Genomic DNA, 20,522 nt, shown 5'->3' on the forward strand with positions numbered 1-20,522 from the left:
CCTAGATACCAAAAGCAAACTAGCAGTGAATTACACTCAACAGCAAACTGAACCAGAATTACAAAATTAGTCTATTTCAATGATGTTGTAGTATTGTAGCAACTAGACAGAGTTATCAGGTTGTTGGTTTGTAAAGACATTACATTTAATCACTAAATATTGCAAATTTAACATTACCAGAAGTAGTAACGCAGCTCCTGAGACACTGGATCGGATTACAAAGCACAAAGGGTTGGAAGGGAATAATAACCCCCACTGGGTTAACAAGCCAGGTTATATATTGGTTCAATATGATCAGTGTCATTGCTCCAACCGTATCAGAAACCAACGCATTAGAAAGACCCTAACCCTTCAGAACCTGAAACTGGCCAGTCTCCCATAAACTTGCCGTATTCGTGGGCATCCAAGGAACAGCATCATCTGCCTTTTAAAAGCCCCAAGCACGTGGAACACCAAGGTAAATCTACCAGAGAACAGAAACCCACTGAATTGTCACAGAGCCAGATCTGAAGATAATTTACCACACACCCTGCAGACAGGTATGAATGTCCGTCCAGGACTTCAAACACCCAGGATGTGTGAGTCTGTAAGTGGAGAGAAAACGAAAGCACCAAACAGAAAAGAGATTAGAGATTAGAGCAGGAGGGAAACAGAAAGAGATTTCCTCCTGGGAGCCGCTGAGTCAGACCAGGATGATGTATTGTTCTTTTTTCCTATTTTTTAAAACTGGGTTCTTTGCGTCTTGGCTTCTGGACAGTGGGGGTCTGTATCACCACGCTACAGAGCCAGTGGTGTTTATTTACACTTCAGATACTGAGAAGACCGCAAAATCCCCCCCAAAAAAGCCTTTGAATCACAGCCTTTCTTGTTTGTCTACAGACTAAAGAAGCCATGGCGTCAAATTTGCAATGAAGCACACCACAGAATGCAACGTTGAACAGCCGCACGTCATGGCTTCTGTCTCTGTATGTCCTTCTCTCTTGGGCAGAGCTGTAAATTCAGAATGTAAGCTACTTAATTAAACAACATGCATCCCACAACCCCATCCATCATGTGTGATGTACGTCATCTAATGTAATGATCCTGTTCCCCACACCCTGCACAATTCATCGTTGAAACACTCAGGTGGTGTGTGTGTGTGTGTGTGTGTGTGTGTGTGTGTGTGTGTGTGTGTGTGTGTGTGAGGTGTTCCAGAGTCAGAGCAACAATAGCAGATGGGCTCTGAGACATGACCTGAGTGCTAAAAGCCTGAGTGCCAATTCAAATCTCACATTTTTCAACGTTTTTCATTGGATTTAAACTCAAGTTAAAGCCAGTTTTATGATATTGGTAACTGGTGTTTACCGAATGGGAACAAATTGGTTTGCATTTATACAGTATTTAAGAAAGTCAGTGTTTTAGAGTTCTTAGTTGCACATTAATTCACGGCTGCGTTACAAAGCGGGCAAAGGTACACACTATGGTCTAGAAAATTAGGGAAATTCAGCTCCTCCCCGTCCAACTAATCTATTTTAGAAATCACACTTAAACCCTGGAAGTCAAGGTGAGAAATCAAGTAACTCCCATTAAATCTGACTTTCCCTCTGTACTTAATTTGCTGAAACAGTCTAAATCGCATTCTTTAATCTTGTGACATATCTAAATGTCAGACGCAACATTTAGTCACCTTGTGTTTCTCTGCAAAAGGACGGAGCTTGTTTACTCTGTCCTGCTAAGATAGCAGCACCTGGTGTGTATGTGTGTGTGTGTGTGTGTGTGTGTGTGTATGAGCATTTGCTTCCATATCACTGAATGCGTTTGTGTAAGCATGTAACGTATGGTGTGTGCTTTGTGTGAGGGTTAATTAATTCCCAGGACAAGGGCGCGCGCACACACACACACACACACACACATTATATGTTATAATAGGGCTTGTAATTGGGGGAATTCAAGACGCCGGGACTGCCATGCATGCAAAGACCTCGGCTGGTTGCCAAGGGCAATGTCTCCATGAGGACGGTATGGGGGATGACTTTCCACTCCTTGTTTACCTTGAGAGGGATAATCCATAAGGAGAGAGATGAATAATGTTAACCCCTCAGTGTGTTTTATTTCATTATAGATTCCCAACAAAGGGTCTAACATGTTTTCATGTCAAATCCAGATCCCCAAACATCCCATTTTAATCAGACAGCCACATGTTCAGATTTCAGCTGCTGTTAATATTTAATTGTATACATATCAAGTGTGGTGAGAATGAATTCTGCGATTAACATAATCTATCCTGTACATTTTGCTGGGAAGCCTTCGCGCACTCTTTCACGTCCTCAAGCCCCTCTTTGACAGCCAGTGATTTACAAAATGGAAAAAACCTCGGGGAGCTTCCTGTGAATGGCTCATGGGAAATGTCAGGGCATATTCCCTTTGTATTCTACTCCATGTGAGATGAGCCTATGGGGGAAACAGTTGGGAGTGAGCGGTTGAGGATGGTTTGGCCTCCACTTGACTGGGCAGGGATCTTGGGAGGTCAGGTGGAAAGCAGCAGGGGAGATGGGCTCACTTCCCCCTGGGGCGGGTGTGTGAGCTTGCGGCAGGGTTACCCGCTGAGAGAGAGGGGCTAAATTCAGACCTGTCCAGGGATTTCACAGTGTGATGCTCAAGATGTCCCAGGGCCTTACCTGGGAGGGAGAGGTAATAAGCAACTCTGAGGTCTCAGTGATAGATAATTGATATCTAATGTGTGATGAGGTCGCCATCTTCTGGAAAGATACCAAAGTGCATCCAGTTTTGAGTAAACTTTAGCAAGTCAAATAGTTGAGTTCCCCCTGCTGGTCAAACGGAGAGAAACATCAGGGTAGTAATGTGATTCTACAGGGGGTGGACACAACATTTGTGTAATGTAATGTACTCTGTGACTTTAAACATATTGTTTTGTCCAACCAACAGTACAACAACCAAAGATATTCAGTTTACAAGCAGCAAATCCTCACATTGGAAGAGCTGGAACATGAATGTTTGGTCATTTTGCTCGAGAAGGGACTTCCAACAATTAATCAATTATCAAACTAGCTGCCATTTATTTTTCAGTCAATTGGCTAATTAAATAATTGACTACAACTTACTGCCACGAATTTGCCAAATCTATAGTCTAGTAGTATCTAATTAGCAAAGTCAGGAGTTTAAGGATGTATCATGATGTATGCCAGAAAGGAAATATCAACAACAGATTTCCAAAACAAGATTAGAAGGATAAAAACATATGCAACACAAAACCATCACACCATTCATCTTATGCATCTTCCCATGGCTGTAATGTCCTATGCAGGATCTTAAAAAGCAGCAACTAGTAACTGGACTTTGGTGTGCATGTCCTGGATTGCATGAAGGACTGAAGAACATTGTACACATGTACATGTGATTGTGTCCAGCCTTTCTGCAATAGCTTCATATCTCATTACACAACGTACTGTATGTCATAATGAGGCAACAACGTTGAAAGCTCTAAACTCAGAGTTTAACGTGTAGAATGTCAAATGTTTGTTGGTTGTAACAGCAGGAAATTCCCACAAACATCCCACATTTCGGCATCTCTTGGCTTCGTGACCTTCCAACAAAACAAAGACGTCATATGATCCTGTTATTCAGAGTCCTGGACACCAAGAGTGAGTGCCAAGAAAAACCAGAAGTAAAATCCCATAGTCTTGTCATATTTTCTCTATCAGCTTTTGGCTTTGATTGCACCCAGATGACATCTTCTAACATTTGACTGCAAATGCAATTGTTCACACTTCATAAATCTTGACCAGAGGAACCTCTTGGTGTGTACTGTGTGTGGAGGGATTTTAACAAGCAGAGCTGTCGCTGAAGAAGTGAAACTCACATCCATAGCGCGGTCAGTCGAGTGAAAATAAGGAAAAACAAGTTATTAGAGTGGCCTCTGTGATTTTTTTTGTTTTCTGCTGCCTCTCATAGTGAGCTGTTCTGAGGCCTGATTGATCTTGCCAGATCATAATATTGCACAAGTATTTCAGGTTCAGCTGAAGCCACGTGTGCATGAAAGTTGAGCGGAGGAATTACTGAAATGAAGGAATTCGACATCAAAAACCACTTACATTTTGTAAAACAGAGTTTCGGAGGGGACAAGATGAAAATGTCTGTTGTTATTCAAAGTAGCCCTCCTGCAGTCTGTGCAGCTGCCTCTACAACACCCCGACCCTTTATCCCCAGAGCTCCAAGGGCCTCTGTCAAGCTGTACACACATGCAAGAGCACAAGCACACATACCAACAGTACAATGCAGGAAAATGTGGAGCCTTTAAACTGCAGTAATTACTTGTTGAAGCTTGAAAGAGTGCTGGCTTTGTTCCCCGCTCAGGCTGGGGGGGTCGGGTAAGAGCCAATGAGGGGAGAAAAACATGCAGGATAAGTTATGGGGAAAGGGGGCCATGTTGTGGCATGAGTTGTCTCTTCTGACCACTCCTTCAAGCACATTCACTAAACTGCTGCAAATGTGTGTTCAGACGGGTTAACAGGAAGCAGAAGAAGACTGTTAATTGCTGGGGAGTGGAAAGTGGAAAGCATTCTGCGGCTGTCGCTGTTGAGCAACGTCACATAACATTCCCAAAAGGAGACAAAAAAGAGGTAAGAACTTTCAGTTTGCAGGACTGATATACAATGTAGATGTAAAATTCAAATCAGCAGAATTAAAGGAAACTAAGTGTGGTCAGTTTAAGTGGGTTCTACAGCCGCGGAGAAATGGACGGGACACATATGAAGAAAGAGGAGGATGACAAGAAGAAGACAGAAGAGGAGGTGGTGCACCTTCGGAGAGAGATCGGCCTGCTGCCTGCGGTGTCCTTCATCATCGGTACGGTGGTGGGCAGTGGGATCTTCATCGCGCCCAAGGGGGTCCTGATGAACAGTGGCAGCGTGGGGCTCTCTCTGCTGGTGTGGGCGCTGTGTGGGGTCCTCTCCATGTTTGGTAAGATGCTTGAATTTATCTCTGCTGTCTCGGCAAAACCTTGTAATTGCTCATTTCTGTGTGTTACTTGAACTGAATTTCACATTGTTATTTTTTCACTTACTGTATGTGGCTGGTACAGTGTGTGATGGAATATGAAATAACAGTAAGAAAACATCTAACCTTTTTTTGGCGCATTTTTTAAAATTCTTTTAAAAATATGTATGATTTAAGTCGTCCTTTTAATTTAAAATAATGAAGTAAAATTATTAATTGTCACATTTAGTGATAATTTAACTTTTTGCATTTACTTTGGGATTGCATCCTATGAGTGCACTTGAAATTACTCACTTTATTTTGTTTTCAAAGTGTCTTTCAATGAATATTTCAATAAATCAATTTATAAAATGATTAATTGTAATAATTAACCACTGAAATGTGTATATTTATATGTTGGGACACTGACTCCATATGAACAAGGGTCTCTCAACGACAGTCTGACAATACCGTTCAAAGAGAAACACTGCTAACATGGCCAAAAATGTAATTCATATGTTTTTCTGTGCTCTGCTCTCTGATCCATTAGGGGCCCTGTGCTATGCTGAACTGGGCACCACTTTTACAAAATCAGGGGGCCACTACACTTATCTACTGGAGACATTGGGGCCACTACCTGCCTTTTTACGACTCTGGGTGGAGTTCTTATTCATCAGGTTGGTTGGCTTCATTTTGTCCTGTTTGTTCTGACTTACAGTCAAATCACACCACGTAACAAGCATATTGTCTGTTTCCAGGCCAGCTGTGGCGTCCTATGTGTCCCTTGCTTTTGGCCGCTATGTGGTGGAGCCGTTCTATGCTCCCTGTGCTGCTCCCATGGTGCTAGTCAAACTTGTCAGCATCCTCGGAGTGAGTGAGTGGTTTTATACCATTATACTACTCTATACGTCAATGGAGTGCTAAATATAGATGCATGTCTTTTACCAGCTCTTTGTCTTTGTGTCTCTGTAGCGTTTGTCGTGGCAGTAAACTGCTGGAGCGTGACCTTGGCCTCTCGCACACAGGTCACCTTGACTTTCATTAAGATGTTTGCTCTGGTCCTCATCATCATCCCCGGTGTCATCGCACTGGCCAAAGGTGGGAGGATGTGGCAGTTACTCTTGAGTATACAGGTGTCTCACTGTTAGGTCCTGTGATAATGATGATCATTGATAATGTTGATAATGTTCAATTACTCTCTCTCTCTCTCTCTCTCTGTCGTCTTATTTTCAGGAAAAACAGAGAATTTCCAGAATGGTTTTGAGGTTGACTCATTAACATTGGATAGGTTGCCACTGGCCTTCTATAATGGCCTATATGCATATGGTGGATGGTAAGCAAGCATTTATAGCAGTATAACACTGGGTTATATTCACAACTCTTTAGAATCAGAAATCAGAAATTTCAGAAACTGTTTATTGCCAAGTAACATACATTACAAGGAATTTGCTGTGGTCTGAAGGTGCTATTGTTTTAATAACAAATAAGTAGAATATAAAAGCTAAAATAACAATAAGAATAAAAATAAAAATAAGATAAGATAAATAAACAAATCCACTGGAGATGTTCCCCTGATGTTCATGAGCTCTTCTCTGGTGAAAGAGCTCCGTGAACCAAAACAAAAAACACTGTTTACAAACAAAACAAGGCAAAACAATGCGCTCCAACAGACCGAGGCAGCCATCCGCGGCGCCATCTTGGATGTCTTTCCTTTATTGTCTTCTTTTACCATGTTCACAGTTTCTATGACAGTATATTGATTAGTAATGTTATGAACTTGTGTGGACGGGCTTTTCCTTTTTCCTTCAGGTTTTATCTGAACTTTGTCACAGAAGAGGTCATAAACCCAAATAGGTATTTTACATCGGACGTCTGCTCTCCACTCAATTTATTTTTAAAAGCCATGTTGCCTAGAAAACACTGATATGTTTCTCTGCGTGTATCCTGTCGTGTCAGAACCATCCCGCTGGCAATAATCTGCTCCATGGTGACAGTGACAGTCTTTTATGTGCTTATTAATGTGGCCTACTACACCGTGATGACTCCCGCCGAGCTGCTGCTGTCTGATGCTGTGGCTGTGGTCAGTGCTACACTGCAGAGTAATCATGAGAAATAGACGTACCGTATGTTTAAATGTTGGTCTGATCCTGAGTCTGTGTCTTTGCAGACGTTTGCAAACCGTGCTCTCCAGGGATTAGCTTCTGTGATTCCCGTTCTTGTGGCCCTGTCCTGCCTTGGGGCGCTTAACGGTGGCTTCTTCGGGTCACCCAGGTAATCTGGGCACAGAAAGGTTATTATTGTCATTTACGTGTGTGCTTCATTCATCAGCCGAGAATGACTGCTAACAGCCTGACTGTAAGTCTTTCTGTTTGTGTTGCAGGATGCTGTTTGTGGGAGCCAGAGAGGGCCACTGGCCCCCCATCTTTTCCATGATTCACATCCGCAGAAATACGCCTTTGCCTGCTGTGCTGTTACTGGTAAAGGACTGTCCACACACTATAAACCAGCAAAGCCAGCTGCCAGTGTTTAATATTATATATCAATGCCTCTACATGAACACACAATAACTTTGCTAACAACATTTCCAGACGAAGCAGGTGCACGTTCACAAAGACTGCGTACATGCATGCATCTCACAGTCTTCATCAACAGATGGAGTTTGCGTATTAAGCATTTTTTGTCAATGGGAAATGTCATGGGGAATGTACTGCAATGTCCTTTAATTTATAATTACATGTTATTTTTATAATTGGTGTCAGGGGCCAGAAACACATATTCTCTGTCTTTATTTTTTTTCAGAAATACAATACAGTATAGGGTGCTGGGACTGTCTATACTAATGAACCTTAATCCTTCGTCCTCGTGGTAAACAAACGTATGATAGAAAATTATAAATTGTGCAAATGAAAGGAACTTTACTTTCCTCTACATCACTGTATGTATGTATGTATGTATGGATATGTCATTACAGCTGTGTTGTCTGTCTCCAGTACCCCCTGGTGGTGCTGATGTTAATCACTGGAGAGATCTACCAGCTCATTAACTTCGCCTCCTTCGCTCGCTGGTTCTTCATCGCCTTGGCAACATCGGGGATGCTCATCCACCGATATCGCTTCCCCCTCCACCCAAGACCTTTCAAGGTTAGTGCGTCTGTGGTTTTTGTGCCAAACTGTACAGCATTCTTCATCACACTGCACACTCAACTCACCAAGAACTGTTTTCTTTCCTCTTTTTTTGGAAACCCAAAGGTGCCCCTGGCCATCGCAGCCACCTTCACAGTGGTTTGCTTCTTCATCGTGGGTCTGTCTCTGTACTCGGACCCCTGGAACACAGGGCGAAGCTGTGCTCTCACACTGACCGGGGTCCCAGTTTACTACGTCACCGTCTACCGCTTCCGCTTGCCCCTCAGGTGGAGTCGCATCTTCAGTAAGTCATACCAAAATCTGCAAACTTGTCACTCATAAACGAGCAAATACACTGAACAGTCAGAGTTTATAATTCAATATATCCATTTTGCTGGGAAAGATGTAGTTCCATCCTCAAATAAATACATTCAATTAAATTAAATTGATTAAATAGAGCAGAAGGTGAAAATGTTGCTGGAGTTTGTAGTTATTATGGAAGGAAATAGACTTTTCACACAACACCTGGTCCGGGACAAAGACCCTGTCATTACAATTGTTCTCATTTTCAACTTCAAATTGGCCGACAGCTTACTAAACCCCAGTCTGGACATTTTATTCTAGCTTTGGCAAGAAAGAAAAGCCTTCTCAACTCTTTCATAATTCTGACTCTCTTCAACATTCCCAGACTACTGCAGCAAGCAGCTGCAGATCCTTCTAGAAGTGGCTCAGCAGGAAATCCAGACATACTGAAGACCCCAAACACTGCTTTCTGACTTCCTGGATACCACCTTAAAAAGAACTTTGAACCTTGTTTTGTTTACAGTTTAAAGCAGTGTGTTGGATGTGTCTATTTTGAGAAAAGTCTAGCAACAACTATGCTGGAAACTGGTGGCGTTTCTGACTTTTAATTTTACTTAGAAAATAGGATTTTAAGACTGAATTAGACTTCCAGTTTGGAATAAGAGGTACTTTTCACTCTTCATCTTTATCGTCTTCATGAACATCTAAAGATCTGCTCGTAAGTCTTCTGTAAGAAACAATAAAGTCATTTTTTAACCACAGAGACAATCTATAAATGGTCTCAACTTTTATTCCAATATAAATAGGCAACCTTGCGATGTAGCTTTTCAGATACAATACACCGTACAGGGGTTTTAACATTGTTGTACTAAACCTGGTGTGAGGTTGTAGAAATTGCACCTTATCTATTTACATTTATTAAATGTGAGATGAGCAAGGCAAATCAAACTTACAGAAACATACGTGAAAAAAAGCCCTTCATGCTGTTTGAGGCACAGACACTGAAAGATTTATTGTACAGAATCACCTTTAGAAAACGAGACAAGGCACATGCTTTGAAAACCACATTTCACTCTTGTATTCAGCCCCAGCCCCAAATGTAAACAGATCAACTCACTGCAATGCAAAACCTCTCCCATATAAACACACAAGCGAACAAACCTGAAGAGATTATTACAGCCATACATTATTTTGTGGCTTTTTCAAAAAAATGGGAATATCTCCCATTCTATCCTCCAAAGATGGTGCTGCCAAAAACGTTTTTCCTTCGTCCCATTTGTGCTTACAGAAAAATAAAAAAGGCAATTTGCATCTTTATTGAAAACTAAATACTATCGGTGCTAGATAGATACAAAATGTTCAGTATTTTGTTCCCAAATACTTAAATATGGTGATGACATGTCCCTCTCGGCAGGGACAAAGTGCCCTCAAGGTGATACTGTCATACAGATGAACAATTACTATAAGAATTTCTTAATTCAAAAGGTGAAGACAGACTACGATTAATGTACAGAGACAATCCTACTGCTGTTAGTGCTATTTTTATTACTATGCTATTATTCATTGCTAAACAATCCTGCATCTCAACCTAAAAGTCGATTCCAGGAGGTCACCTGAACCAAACAGCACAGGAGCATCTCACTGGCTTATCGGGCAATATATCGTCTTTCCATTTACATATGTAAAAGCTAAATTATATATTAAAATGTGCAAATCAACATACATATACACTTAGACAGATTTCTCTTCCCTAGCAATTCCTTCTAGAGTACAGACGGACAGGTAGAATAAATGATAAAAGAAAAGAGGAACATGTGAAGTTTTCCACATGGAAAGTTTTACGGACAGAAAACAAGAGTGATAAAAGAGGCAGTTAATGAGTGACGGAACCAATGAAAAAGTAAGCCAGAGGTGGAGAGAAACATCCAAAGTGAGGGACAACAATTGAGCAGCTTGCTAATTTTACCTGGTAACGAAAATTTGAGTGTCCCTGTCATTCATTACATTTTTCTTTTAACATTTCCCCTTCAACGGCAGCCAGAAACATCCAGAAGCAAAGCAGATTGGAAAAGAAAGCAAATGGTTTTTAAATAAAAAGGGCAAAACATGAGCGTTAAAGCTATGAAAAGGTTCAAATGAATGACTACAGCAGACGAATGGAAGGAAACATCCATTATATTAAAGCTGCAATTCAAAATGCGACAAATGTGACAGCATTTAGTTTTGCTTTTGTGGAGCTGTTTCACTTTGGTGTCGTTGACAGCGAGAATATCTTCAACCAATCAGGAAATTGCACTTTTAATCCTAATAGAAATCACTTCATTTAATATTCATCTCCAAGCCAATTAACTTCTGATTAGCAAAAACAAATTATTTTCAGTATTGATGATATTGTAAGCTTCATGCTCATATGCCTTATTATATTTTCTGTATCTGCTTGTATTTGGTGTCTCACTCTGACTCTGAAGTTGATTAACTTCAGTTATCATTATAAATAAACAATGTAATGTTCCTTTTAATCCAGCTGCTATAGTCTTCATAAACCGTCTCCAAATCTGACAATTTCCTCAAATTTTGGTTTACAGTTTTTTTAAGATTGGTACTTTTTTCTAAATTTGAATCTGCTTTGCTGTTTCTGTGGGGCGTTTCCCACCTATAGTGTTTTGGAAAACAAATGACACGTCCATATAAAATAAAATGCCATGTGTTTCGACCCTCTGGCTACTTAAACTGAGAGATGAACTCAGACCAGCTGATATTGGCCATACCTAGGTCCTCATCATCAAGACCAGAGAAGCTAATGTCCACTAGTATCTTGCTCAGGCTGTCATTCATTGTGTCCAGGACGAGGCCCTCTGTGATGGAGCGGTTGGCGGGTGTGGCGCCTCCAGCCTGAAGCAGCTCTCTGGAGCAGCTGCTTCGGAGGCATTCGATGGGAGAGTCTGTCGGTCCAGCCCCTCTGGAGGGAGCGGATGTGAGCAGCTCTCTTGGGGAGCTAAACAGAGGCCATTCTTTAAAGGGGGTGCTGTTGAAGCTGAAGGTGGTGTAGTCGTGCCGCGGTGTGACTGAAGGACCACCTGGCGTGCGAATGGGGCTGAAGTCCAGAACGTTTTGGCTCCCTTTGCCCACAGGGGTCACTTTCCAGGGCTCGGGCAAGACATTAGAGGGGGGCTTGCTGGGCGTGGAGGATGTCAGGTGGCTGCTACTTTTTATGGGGGTCTTGAAGGAGTACTCCCGATCGGGGCTCTGCTGCTCATGCTGGTGCTCGTCCAGCTCGGTGTCTCTCATGTCCTGGAAAGTGGAAGCATCAGAGGCTACGCCAGAGTCAAAGAAAGTATTATCAGGACAGAGGAGGACGGGCTCCTCATGCAGAGAGTGAACCAGGCGCTGTTTACGTCGAGAGCCGCTGGCTTGTCTCTTGGGAAGGGACTTAGGAGTCTCGCATTTAATTGGAACACATACCGGCTCCTCCTTCACCTCGAGGTCTTTGATCTGCTGAGGATACATTGCCACGGCTGGGACGTCACATTGTGTCACCTGTCAAACATAACACCATGCACTTTACAATTCCAGCAGTAACTGTGTCCTTCATACTCACACTACAACACATAATGTTGGCATGGCAAATCAAGCCAGACCTAACCAATACTTCTCCTGCAAAGCTGATCCCACAAGTTTTAATAGTAAAGAAATACAATATATATTATTGAGATTCTGCCATAATTCTGCAAAGCACGACAAAGTGTTTACCTTAGGAGCTATCCGCACCCTCTTGGCTCCTCGTGGAGTGTTTCGTTTCTGCTGCGAGCAGGAGGGGGGGAACTGGGCCGATGAGGATGGCAGGTAGACGGAGGAGGTGACGGGGATCTGGATAGGAACCAAGTAGGAATCGGTTCGAGGGAGAAGAGGTTTCATCCTTCTCTCTGAGCGTAGAAAAGACAACAACAACTTAGACCTTCTTAATGTCCAAATTTCAAACAAATGACAAAACAATTACAGACATTTGTTTTTTTTTATCAGAGTCCTTCCATCTATTAACTCACCAGAGCCAGTTGGTGTTTTTCTTGCATCAGGAAGCATCCTCTTTTGTTGCTGTGAAAAATGAAATGACATATCAACACTATACACAGTTAAAGTACACTCCCTCAGTGGCCTTACTGTGCTCTCTCCTTCCTGACTACACTTTAGTGACAACCTGTGTTCTCTCCATTGTTTTAGGGTTTGGCAAGCTAGAAGAGACGAAGTTAGACCTCTTATAACTGTCCCTACACTGTATGGAGGAATGATGGATACATTTCACATTCCTTGTTGGACAAGGGATGTGGTCGCACTAGTCTTTCAGTAGGACTTCAGCCTCCCTGCTGTTCAAATCACCTCCTGCAACAAAAAGATTTCCCAGGACCTTAGACCTCCAGCTGGGTCAAGTGCAAGTGAACATCTTCAGATTTTCTGTCCCTTTTCTGCTTTCTTCTGCCAGACTGCAGAGGTGAAGACTGTTCCTAAAGAATTGAAAGGAGGGTAAATCCATCTTACTTGGTGGGGAAATAAAAGCATTGGCACCGGAACAGGAGCAGTCATCGGGTCACAACCAGGCTGTAGAGACAGATGTGAAATGAGATGGAAGAAAACCACAAAGATTGGAAAACAAAAATCCAAAATAAAAGTTGAAAGCACTGCATATGACATTGGGTATACAAAAAATGGCAGATAAAAGGATATAATTGTTCAGGAACATGGTGATGATTGTTGATATCTAATATACAAAGTGATGAACAGTTTCAGGGCTTCCTTCATTATAAAAGGGTGGAAGAATGTGAAAAGGATGACAGCGGTAGGAAGTCAGTTGTGCTCACCTTGTAAACCTGATCAAGAGTGAGGCACCGATTGGCTTCAGGCCGGATGGTCCAGAAAGAAATTTTACCATCTAGTGACGTCTCACGAATAAACATGTCGTGTAGAGAGAGGTTATGGCGGATGGAATTCTGAAAGTATAAAACAGCAAAAGTCAGTAGTCAGTGATACTCAAAGGCTTTAGTCTTCTATCTGCGCCCACAAGTTATACATTTATTTTTCTGTTCTAAAAGTACCTTCCATCCTGGTTTGGCCACCTCTCTGAAGTAAGGAAAGTGGTCCTCGATCCACATGTAAATCTCTTTCAGTGTCATCCTCCTGTTCTTCCGACTGTTGATAGCAAACTGGATCATGGCCATGTAGGAGTATGGCGGCCTTTCTGACATGGGCTGTTGAACAGCCTCCGCATCGATTTGTGTATTTTGTGCCTGTAAAAGAAACAATGAAAAAGAAATGGAGGCTTGAACACATGGCACGTGTATTAAACTGTAGACAGATATCGATTAACGTGATCAGTTTAAACAAAGGCTGGACAATACAGCTCTATGTTTTCTCCTTCCCTTTTCTCCATTTGGTGTTCTTCAGTAATTTACAACGAAGCTATTTCACATAAGATCTTGCAGCTTGATCCTTGTGGTCATCAAATCACTTCAAATCTACTGCAATTCTAACACTGTGAATCAATGTAAATCACGCTGATGTGACATTTCAGTGCGACAGACAAGTAAAAGGATGGTGTTTAAGGGACATACTGTCACATGTCTGAGATCAGTGTTCCCTCCACACAAGCACATGTTTTCACATTAACAGTAACAATCACACTGAGGTGACAAGAAGGAGCAGCTGACCTGAAAAGTCTGTGAATTTGAGTTTTGGTTCTCCTTGTTGGTCATCTGCTTGGCAGGATCTGGTTCGAAGGCGCTTGTGCTCATTCTGCCCAGCCACTGAATATTGGTGAGGCTGTCATCTAAAGGACCACAATCCAGATCCTTATTCACTAATAAAGGAAAGCAAAAAACATTATTGCTTAAACAAAGGAAGGATTAAAGACAGCTAACCAAGTCAGTGTTATTATTATTAGAGGTAAAACAAAAACATTAAAACGCCACAATTATACTTGAAATATCATCTTTAAAAAAATCCTCTTTCCATACATGATTTAATTCCAGTGAGAGGTTTAGCATCTGGGGAAGGCATAGTTTCTGCTTTCACTGGCTGTCCAACTGTACTTCTTGAAGAGACGTCTTCCTCTTCAGCAGCAGGCTGACAAAAGGATCCATTGTCAGAGGTGCCATTCCCACTAAGAAGGATGAACTTGTTTGGTCCCTGGACACCACTCTCTTTGCCTTTGGCAGTGAGGGCCCCAATAACACTTTGAAGGTCTGCTGTTTTGGGAATGACAACCACCTGTGTATCAGACATGGAAGGGTGATCCATAATGCGGATACCATCAGGGAAGCACTGACGGGCGGCGGATTCTGAAGGTTCTTTGGTGCCTGATGCACAAGACTGGCTTTGCGATTCAGCTGCTGGCGGATCATTTTGCTGAAAAGGCAACTTTCTTCTTCTGAGGATCAGGGGTCTCCTTGGGCTCCGTCTCATGGTCATCAAATCATTGAAAATGTTCCTTGGTGTTGACTGGTATTCTGTACAAAAAGAACACAAAGACAAATACAGAGGCTGTTTTAAAGGCTGCTAAACATTAGAAACAATATGCAACTTGTATCACTGCCTAGTGTGTATCATAAAAACACACTGTGCTAACTAGAATTACCCGTAGATGAACGTTTACCTGGCAGGCGGTATGAAATCAATGCCAAGTTACTGGCGAGGGTTAGCTAGTCAGTCAACCTAGGCTGGATTCAAAGTTCCTCCGTCCGCTGATCAATTTAGATTGACACGAAATCAATCAATATCAAATACCAGTAATAACACTGGTGTGAATGGCTGTATGCTAACAATGAACCTCAATTTGAAATCCAGCTCCACATTTATCTGTGTCCGTTTTTTTTTTTAGCTAATTAACGTTATGCGATTGCTCAGTTTAGCAGCTTATTTTCAGATATCAGTTGGTTATGTTCCCTGGCGACTCATGCCTTCTAGAACAAGAGTCGTTAAAGTTAACTTACATGTCTGCACTTGACGTGCAACGTTTACCGCTGATTCCCTGGCAAACATCCAAACTTTAGCTATATGATTTGACTTATTCAAATATAATAAAAAATATTTGGGGTTTCCCAGAAAAACACGGCTAATAAACAACCTACCAGAGAGCCTTCCAACTCAAAAAAATGTCAAATTATACAACAGATTCACACTGCTTTCTAACGTTATCGCCCACTAACCAGCTAGTTAGCTAACTTAGCCAAGTGTGGCAACAAGAAGTGGTGCGATTAAAGGAGTTAAAGCTTTAATAAAACAAGCACTGCATTGTTTACGTGAGGTATGCCGAATTAAAGACGTGTTTGTAATTATTGATAAAACATTTCAACTGATTTTAATACCAGTGTTCATTTAAAGAAAAAGCAATGACAACACTACAATGTCACATTGCTTAAATTGAGTTCAGTGTGACATCCATGACACAGAATGAAGATTCTGTGTCAAAGGGATGGAGGAAAACTTTAATGAGGACACATCTGAAGACAATGCAGATTAGCTATTGCACCTGTCGAGTTTAGCTAACGTTACAACTTTCTCTCAGCTAACGTTAACGTCAGTAATCTGTGGCTGGAAGCTAAGCTACGTTAGCTAACTTGGGTGGCTAGCCATCGCGTATAGCTGAGCTAGCAAGCTAGCTAGCTAACTACTCTATTGTAACGAACAACAAAGCTGGATAAAGCCAAACCTTCATATTACTGTGATGAATCAGGGAATTCCGCTTGGGTGGACTCCTACTAGCTAGTAGTTGAAACACTCTGTTCATATTCGATGTTAAAGCAAAGGATCGATGGCATCTATGATATTCTTTCACTTAAGATAGTGTTATTTACATGCCGTCTGGTCGATTGAGAAACGTTTTTGAATTTTGGCGCTGTGGGTGCTGCCTCCGTCTCTTTGATCACATGGTATAAAAGTGCACCAATAGGAGCTAGACAAGACCATGCTGGCACCAATCAGAGACTACAGTGGATGAAACCGGGAAATAATAGGTAACAAGAAGACGGAAAACAAAAAAAGTTCACAGTCGACAACGGCAATGGAATAACAATCGTTTTAACAACTGTTTGTAATGGTAGCTATGTCTTGCGCGAAGCACCACATTAAGGTATGTATAGTATCGGGCTAGTAGCTACGAATGAAAACGTTCAAATGTAAACAGCTGGTTGTAGACATCTGAACAGTACGTTAATCTGGGTCTGTGAACAGTAAAAGTCCGATATTTTAATCAGACACTTATATTGATTTTGTGATGTTTTTCTTTCCACCGTGTCTTCAGGCGTGATTTTTATTAATGCCCCGTAAAGCCATAAAGACAGAGAAGCCTCCCCTGCTGTTCCTGGAGCGGTCTTTGTGTGGCGCCAGACTCCAAAATGTGCCTGAAGTCCGAGCAGCACTCAATCCCAAAGATTTTTTTACAGAGACACAAGAACACAACAGCTCAGCTCCTAATTCTTGGGTAAGTTGTTCATTAGTTTTGAACGCCTTTTGGGGTACGGCATGGCTCTGTGGTTGAAAACATTTCCATTCAGCAACAGAGCCCACTGTTCAAGTGTCCCTGAGCATGTCACTGAATCTGTTCCTGCATAAAGGGTCTGTAGGTAAACCTGACCTTCCTGTACTGTTATTTCACAGAATAATAGTTACATGTAACTCAAGTTTTATTCAGCTTTTTGTTAACTGTACTTTTAATCTTTTAGGTAAGCCCACAATTTGACAGTTCATTGGCAGCTGCACCTCCAGTGAGACGCGGGAGGAGAAAATGCCACTCTGCCACAAGTATCCTTGACAGTTGCACTCAGCTGTCCAGGAAAAACAGTGTGTGTAAATTCCCCTCATTATCGTTTCAGACAAGGTCAAGAGATCAGTCTCATCAAACAAAGAGTACACGCACAAAGAAAGCTACAGAGTGTGCTGTTGTGCCTGATGCGGGAAATCAACCACGGGGATCGTGCCAAATCAAAAGGACAGTTTCAAGTGCACAGTACTCAGACACACCAAAGAGACAGACGACCTCAATCAGAAAAGGAAATGTGGAGAGATTTTCTGATGGTGCTGCATCCTCCAGCAGATGTTTGGACCAACCTGAAACTCCATTTGTTAACGTGCCAGAGAGATGCAGAATTCCAGCAGATGGTGCTTCAACACCTGCGTCCAGTGAGTTCAGCACCACTGAGATCAGCAGTGTTGGTCCACCACCTGATGTGGACACTCCAAAAGTAATACAAGAAGGGAGTAGTTGTCCCTCCGCCTCCCTGCACTTGCTGCTGCCTCGGTCATGTACACCACCATGTAATCAGCCATCTGACAGTTTGGTGGCTGACACACCAGAGAGGGATTATGGGGTGAGGGTGACATGGAGGAGGAGGAGGGGTTTGATGTTGTTGTTAAAAGAGAGGGGCCATCTCTCTGATTCAGACACGTTGATTCACAGCTGATGTCGAGAGTTGGTAAGAAGAGGATTAGGCAGTGATGTCAACAGAGATGAGGTGTTGATTAGTCATTGGACCACTTCTGTGACCAGAAGCATTTCTATGAACTATTTTTATTGGATGGAGCTGCTGTGGTATTCTAAAGTGATCACATTTCAGTTCACTGACTATTTACAACGTTTAACTTTGATTGAACCTCAAAATGATGAGCAGAGCATTTTATGAAATCACTCTCTCACCCACCACTTCTGCACAGCCCGGTAGGCTACTTATGACTGTAAGAATCAAATAATGAACCAATCAAAATTGCAATAGTTACTGCAATACCCACATAGCAAGGTTTTTCCATAAGTGAGAGTTTGTTTAGACACATCCCAATTGTACTGTTACAGATTATGTTGAAAATCAGAGGCAGTAGTTTTATTCATATCCAATCGTGGCCACTAGAAAACAAGCCTATTGTTTTATATTCTTGTGCTTCAGCATTGTAATGCAGATATATGGAAAAAGGTTGTGTCCATATGGACTATAACTGATATCACATGCCCAATATCGAGCAAAAACTGTAATTTTGTCAATAACATGAAATCTTGAGTCACTGGTGTAATAACACCAAGGATGCTGCTGGATCATTTGAACACTGCTGTTGGTGATTGTGAGCACTTCTGTGTAACTTAAACCCCACTTTTGTCTTTCAATTGTGCTGCAAAAATATATGGAATAAATGTATAAGCCCAAAGAGCAAACTAAATTCTTGGTTCATTGAGATTTCTCTCAGGCTACAATTGGTGATGGGGCGGCAGGGATAGTGGAAGTCTGAGGAATAACTTACTTCGCTCTGCAATGTAATAAAAAAGTAAAAACAATATACACTGCAAAGTAAAGTATTCTTGGGTAAGAATTAGCTTCATGCTTTCAGAAATGAAGTACTTTTGTGACAATTTCAGAGAAGAAGGACATCAGTAATTATAACATGCAGAATTTGCCTTTAAGGGGTTCATTGAGTTTCTTGAACTATTTGTTGTCATGGTCACTTGTCATTGTACCAGAAACTTTTATAGTATTTTCTGTGACAATTCGTTTTCTTTTCATGCTTGTGAGGCACCTTTTGAATTGAAGCGATAACACATTTCAAGGTAAAAGAAAAAAGTCAAGAACTCTCTACTGAGGACTACTCTCCACCCTCCTCCAGAATGTCCGCCAATCACTTTCGACCTAAGAAATCGGCAAACCAATAGGAATGCCCGTTCTTAGTGCGTTCGGTAACTAAGGACTGAGTTACAGAGTTCTCCTCAACCGCGTCCACAAAAAGTGTACTGCTGCACGAGGATCTTCCTTAGCAACCGTGGATAAACATGAGTTACTACAGCATAAGGTAAAATACAACATACATTGCCTGTCCGTTGTGTTAGTATTAGTTCTATTTGGTCATCTGTGGGATGAGAAGCTAGCCGACGTAGTTACCGTTTTCTTTTACCCGAAAAACTTAACTGTCGCCCACAACTTTTATAAAGGCACCATTGCTTACAGTAGAGGCTGGGCTGAGGCAGCTAACGTTAGCTACTAACGGTAACAAGCTAGCTATAACATTCCACAGCTGGCAGATAAACACAGTTGACAGTTACTATGTCTAATTTTCTCATTTTGACGATATATTTTAATCATTAAATGCCAAGCTTAGTGAGCGAGCTAACGGCCGGAGTGTCACGACTCAAACGCGCTTCACAAATTGCTTTAACCATTTTAGCTGAACAATTGAAAAGGCAAGAAATTCATCAACTGACGCTATATTGTACCACAAGTGGCTAACGTTTCAAATGTGGAAAGCAATGTACAGCAGTAATAGTGAGCGAACTCCTATCTAATAATGTAAAAACACATTAGTTTATGTTTAGTTACCTACATCCCTACGTAATAGCCATGTCTTCTTGATTTAAACCTCCAGATAGTCTTTGTGTTACAAACGAAAGCATTTTTGTATCTTGACGAGCAATTTCCTGAGCTATTTCCGTCGACACAATTTAGATTAAAAAAAATTACACTGCACCCCCCTGAACATGTAGTTAGGATTGCGTCGAGTTATGGAATGTATGATGACTGGACGGAATCCGGCACTCTGTTTAACTACAAGGTATCAAGTGATCTGCATCACAGACGGTGGTAGCCTCACTCCAAAGCTCTGGTTTAGCATTGAATACAGTGAAGCGAGAGGCATTAAGGAGGAAAAAATGCTTGCATGTCATGTTTGAGCATGCCTTTCAGTAGCCGCTGTCTGTGTCAAATCATTCCTGTAAGGTAGCATATGCCCTCACCACCTAAATGAGCAAACAAAGCTATATACTAGTAAATAAATTAATTAAGTAAGTCAGTCGGTTCATGCAAAACATGTATGTTACATTTGAAAGTAACATGTCGCAAACGCCTGATAGCCACAGTCAACACACATAATTCCCCTCAGCATAACGCACCACTAGTGCTTCCCACAGGTTTCTTCTGATGTCCACTCCGCTGGTAATGTAAACAGGTGTTGGGTAAAGGGGTCGTATGTGTTTGTGTGTGCATAATGGAAGCTGCAATACACAATTCCAAGCACTTGACCTGAGGTCTGCTTTCATTTTGCATGGAGATAAAAATCAAAGCAGCTCCCACCCTTTCCTGTTACAGTCCCAGTCTGATTGTT

At 41.8% G+C, this 20,522-nt stretch overlaps 3 protein-coding genes across 3 annotated transcripts; 2 read left to right on the plus strand and 1 right to left on the minus strand.

Annotated features, from left to right (window-relative positions):
- The first annotated feature begins 4,694 nt into the window (after positions 1-4,694).
- On the plus strand, positions 4,695-8,858 carry LOC139305021 (cystine/glutamate transporter). Its single transcript, XM_070928957.1, has 12 exons — positions 4,695-4,959; positions 5,525-5,651; positions 5,733-5,848; positions 5,947-6,072; positions 6,208-6,307; positions 6,784-6,828; positions 6,931-7,054; positions 7,142-7,245; positions 7,355-7,451; positions 7,965-8,114; positions 8,223-8,400; positions 8,785-8,858. Exons 1-12 carry the CDS (start codon positions 4,734-4,736, stop codon positions 8,847-8,849), a joined length of 1,458 nt encoding a protein of 485 aa, XP_070785058.1. The 5' UTR covers positions 4,695-4,733; the 3' UTR covers positions 8,850-8,858.
- Positions 8,859-11,120: 2,262 nt separating this feature from the next.
- foxm1 (forkhead box M1) lies at positions 11,121-14,858 on the minus strand. Its single transcript, XM_070929071.1, has 8 exons — positions 14,405-14,858; positions 14,099-14,247; positions 13,487-13,678; positions 13,253-13,381; positions 12,933-12,992; positions 12,443-12,491; positions 12,150-12,322; positions 11,121-11,936 (listed from the first exon to the last, which is right to left on the minus strand). The coding sequence occupies exons 1-8, from the start codon at positions 14,856-14,858 to the stop codon at positions 11,121-11,123; spliced, it is 2,022 nt and encodes a 673-aa protein (XP_070785172.1).
- Positions 14,859-16,704: 1,846 nt separating this feature from the next.
- rhno1 (RAD9-HUS1-RAD1 interacting nuclear orphan 1) lies at positions 16,705-17,893 on the plus strand. The gene is made up of 2 exons (XM_070929316.1): positions 16,705-16,869; positions 17,111-17,893. Exons 1-2 carry the CDS (start codon positions 16,705-16,707, stop codon positions 17,846-17,848), a joined length of 903 nt encoding a protein of 300 aa, XP_070785417.1. The 3' UTR covers positions 17,849-17,893.
- Positions 17,894-20,522: the final 2,629 nt, after the last annotated feature.

The sequence above is a fragment of the Enoplosus armatus genome, chromosome 22 (genome assembly GCF_043641665.1).
Source record: "Enoplosus armatus isolate fEnoArm2 chromosome 22, fEnoArm2.hap1, whole genome shotgun sequence".
NCBI classification, from domain to species: domain Eukaryota; kingdom Metazoa; phylum Chordata; class Actinopteri; order Centrarchiformes; family Enoplosidae; genus Enoplosus; species Enoplosus armatus.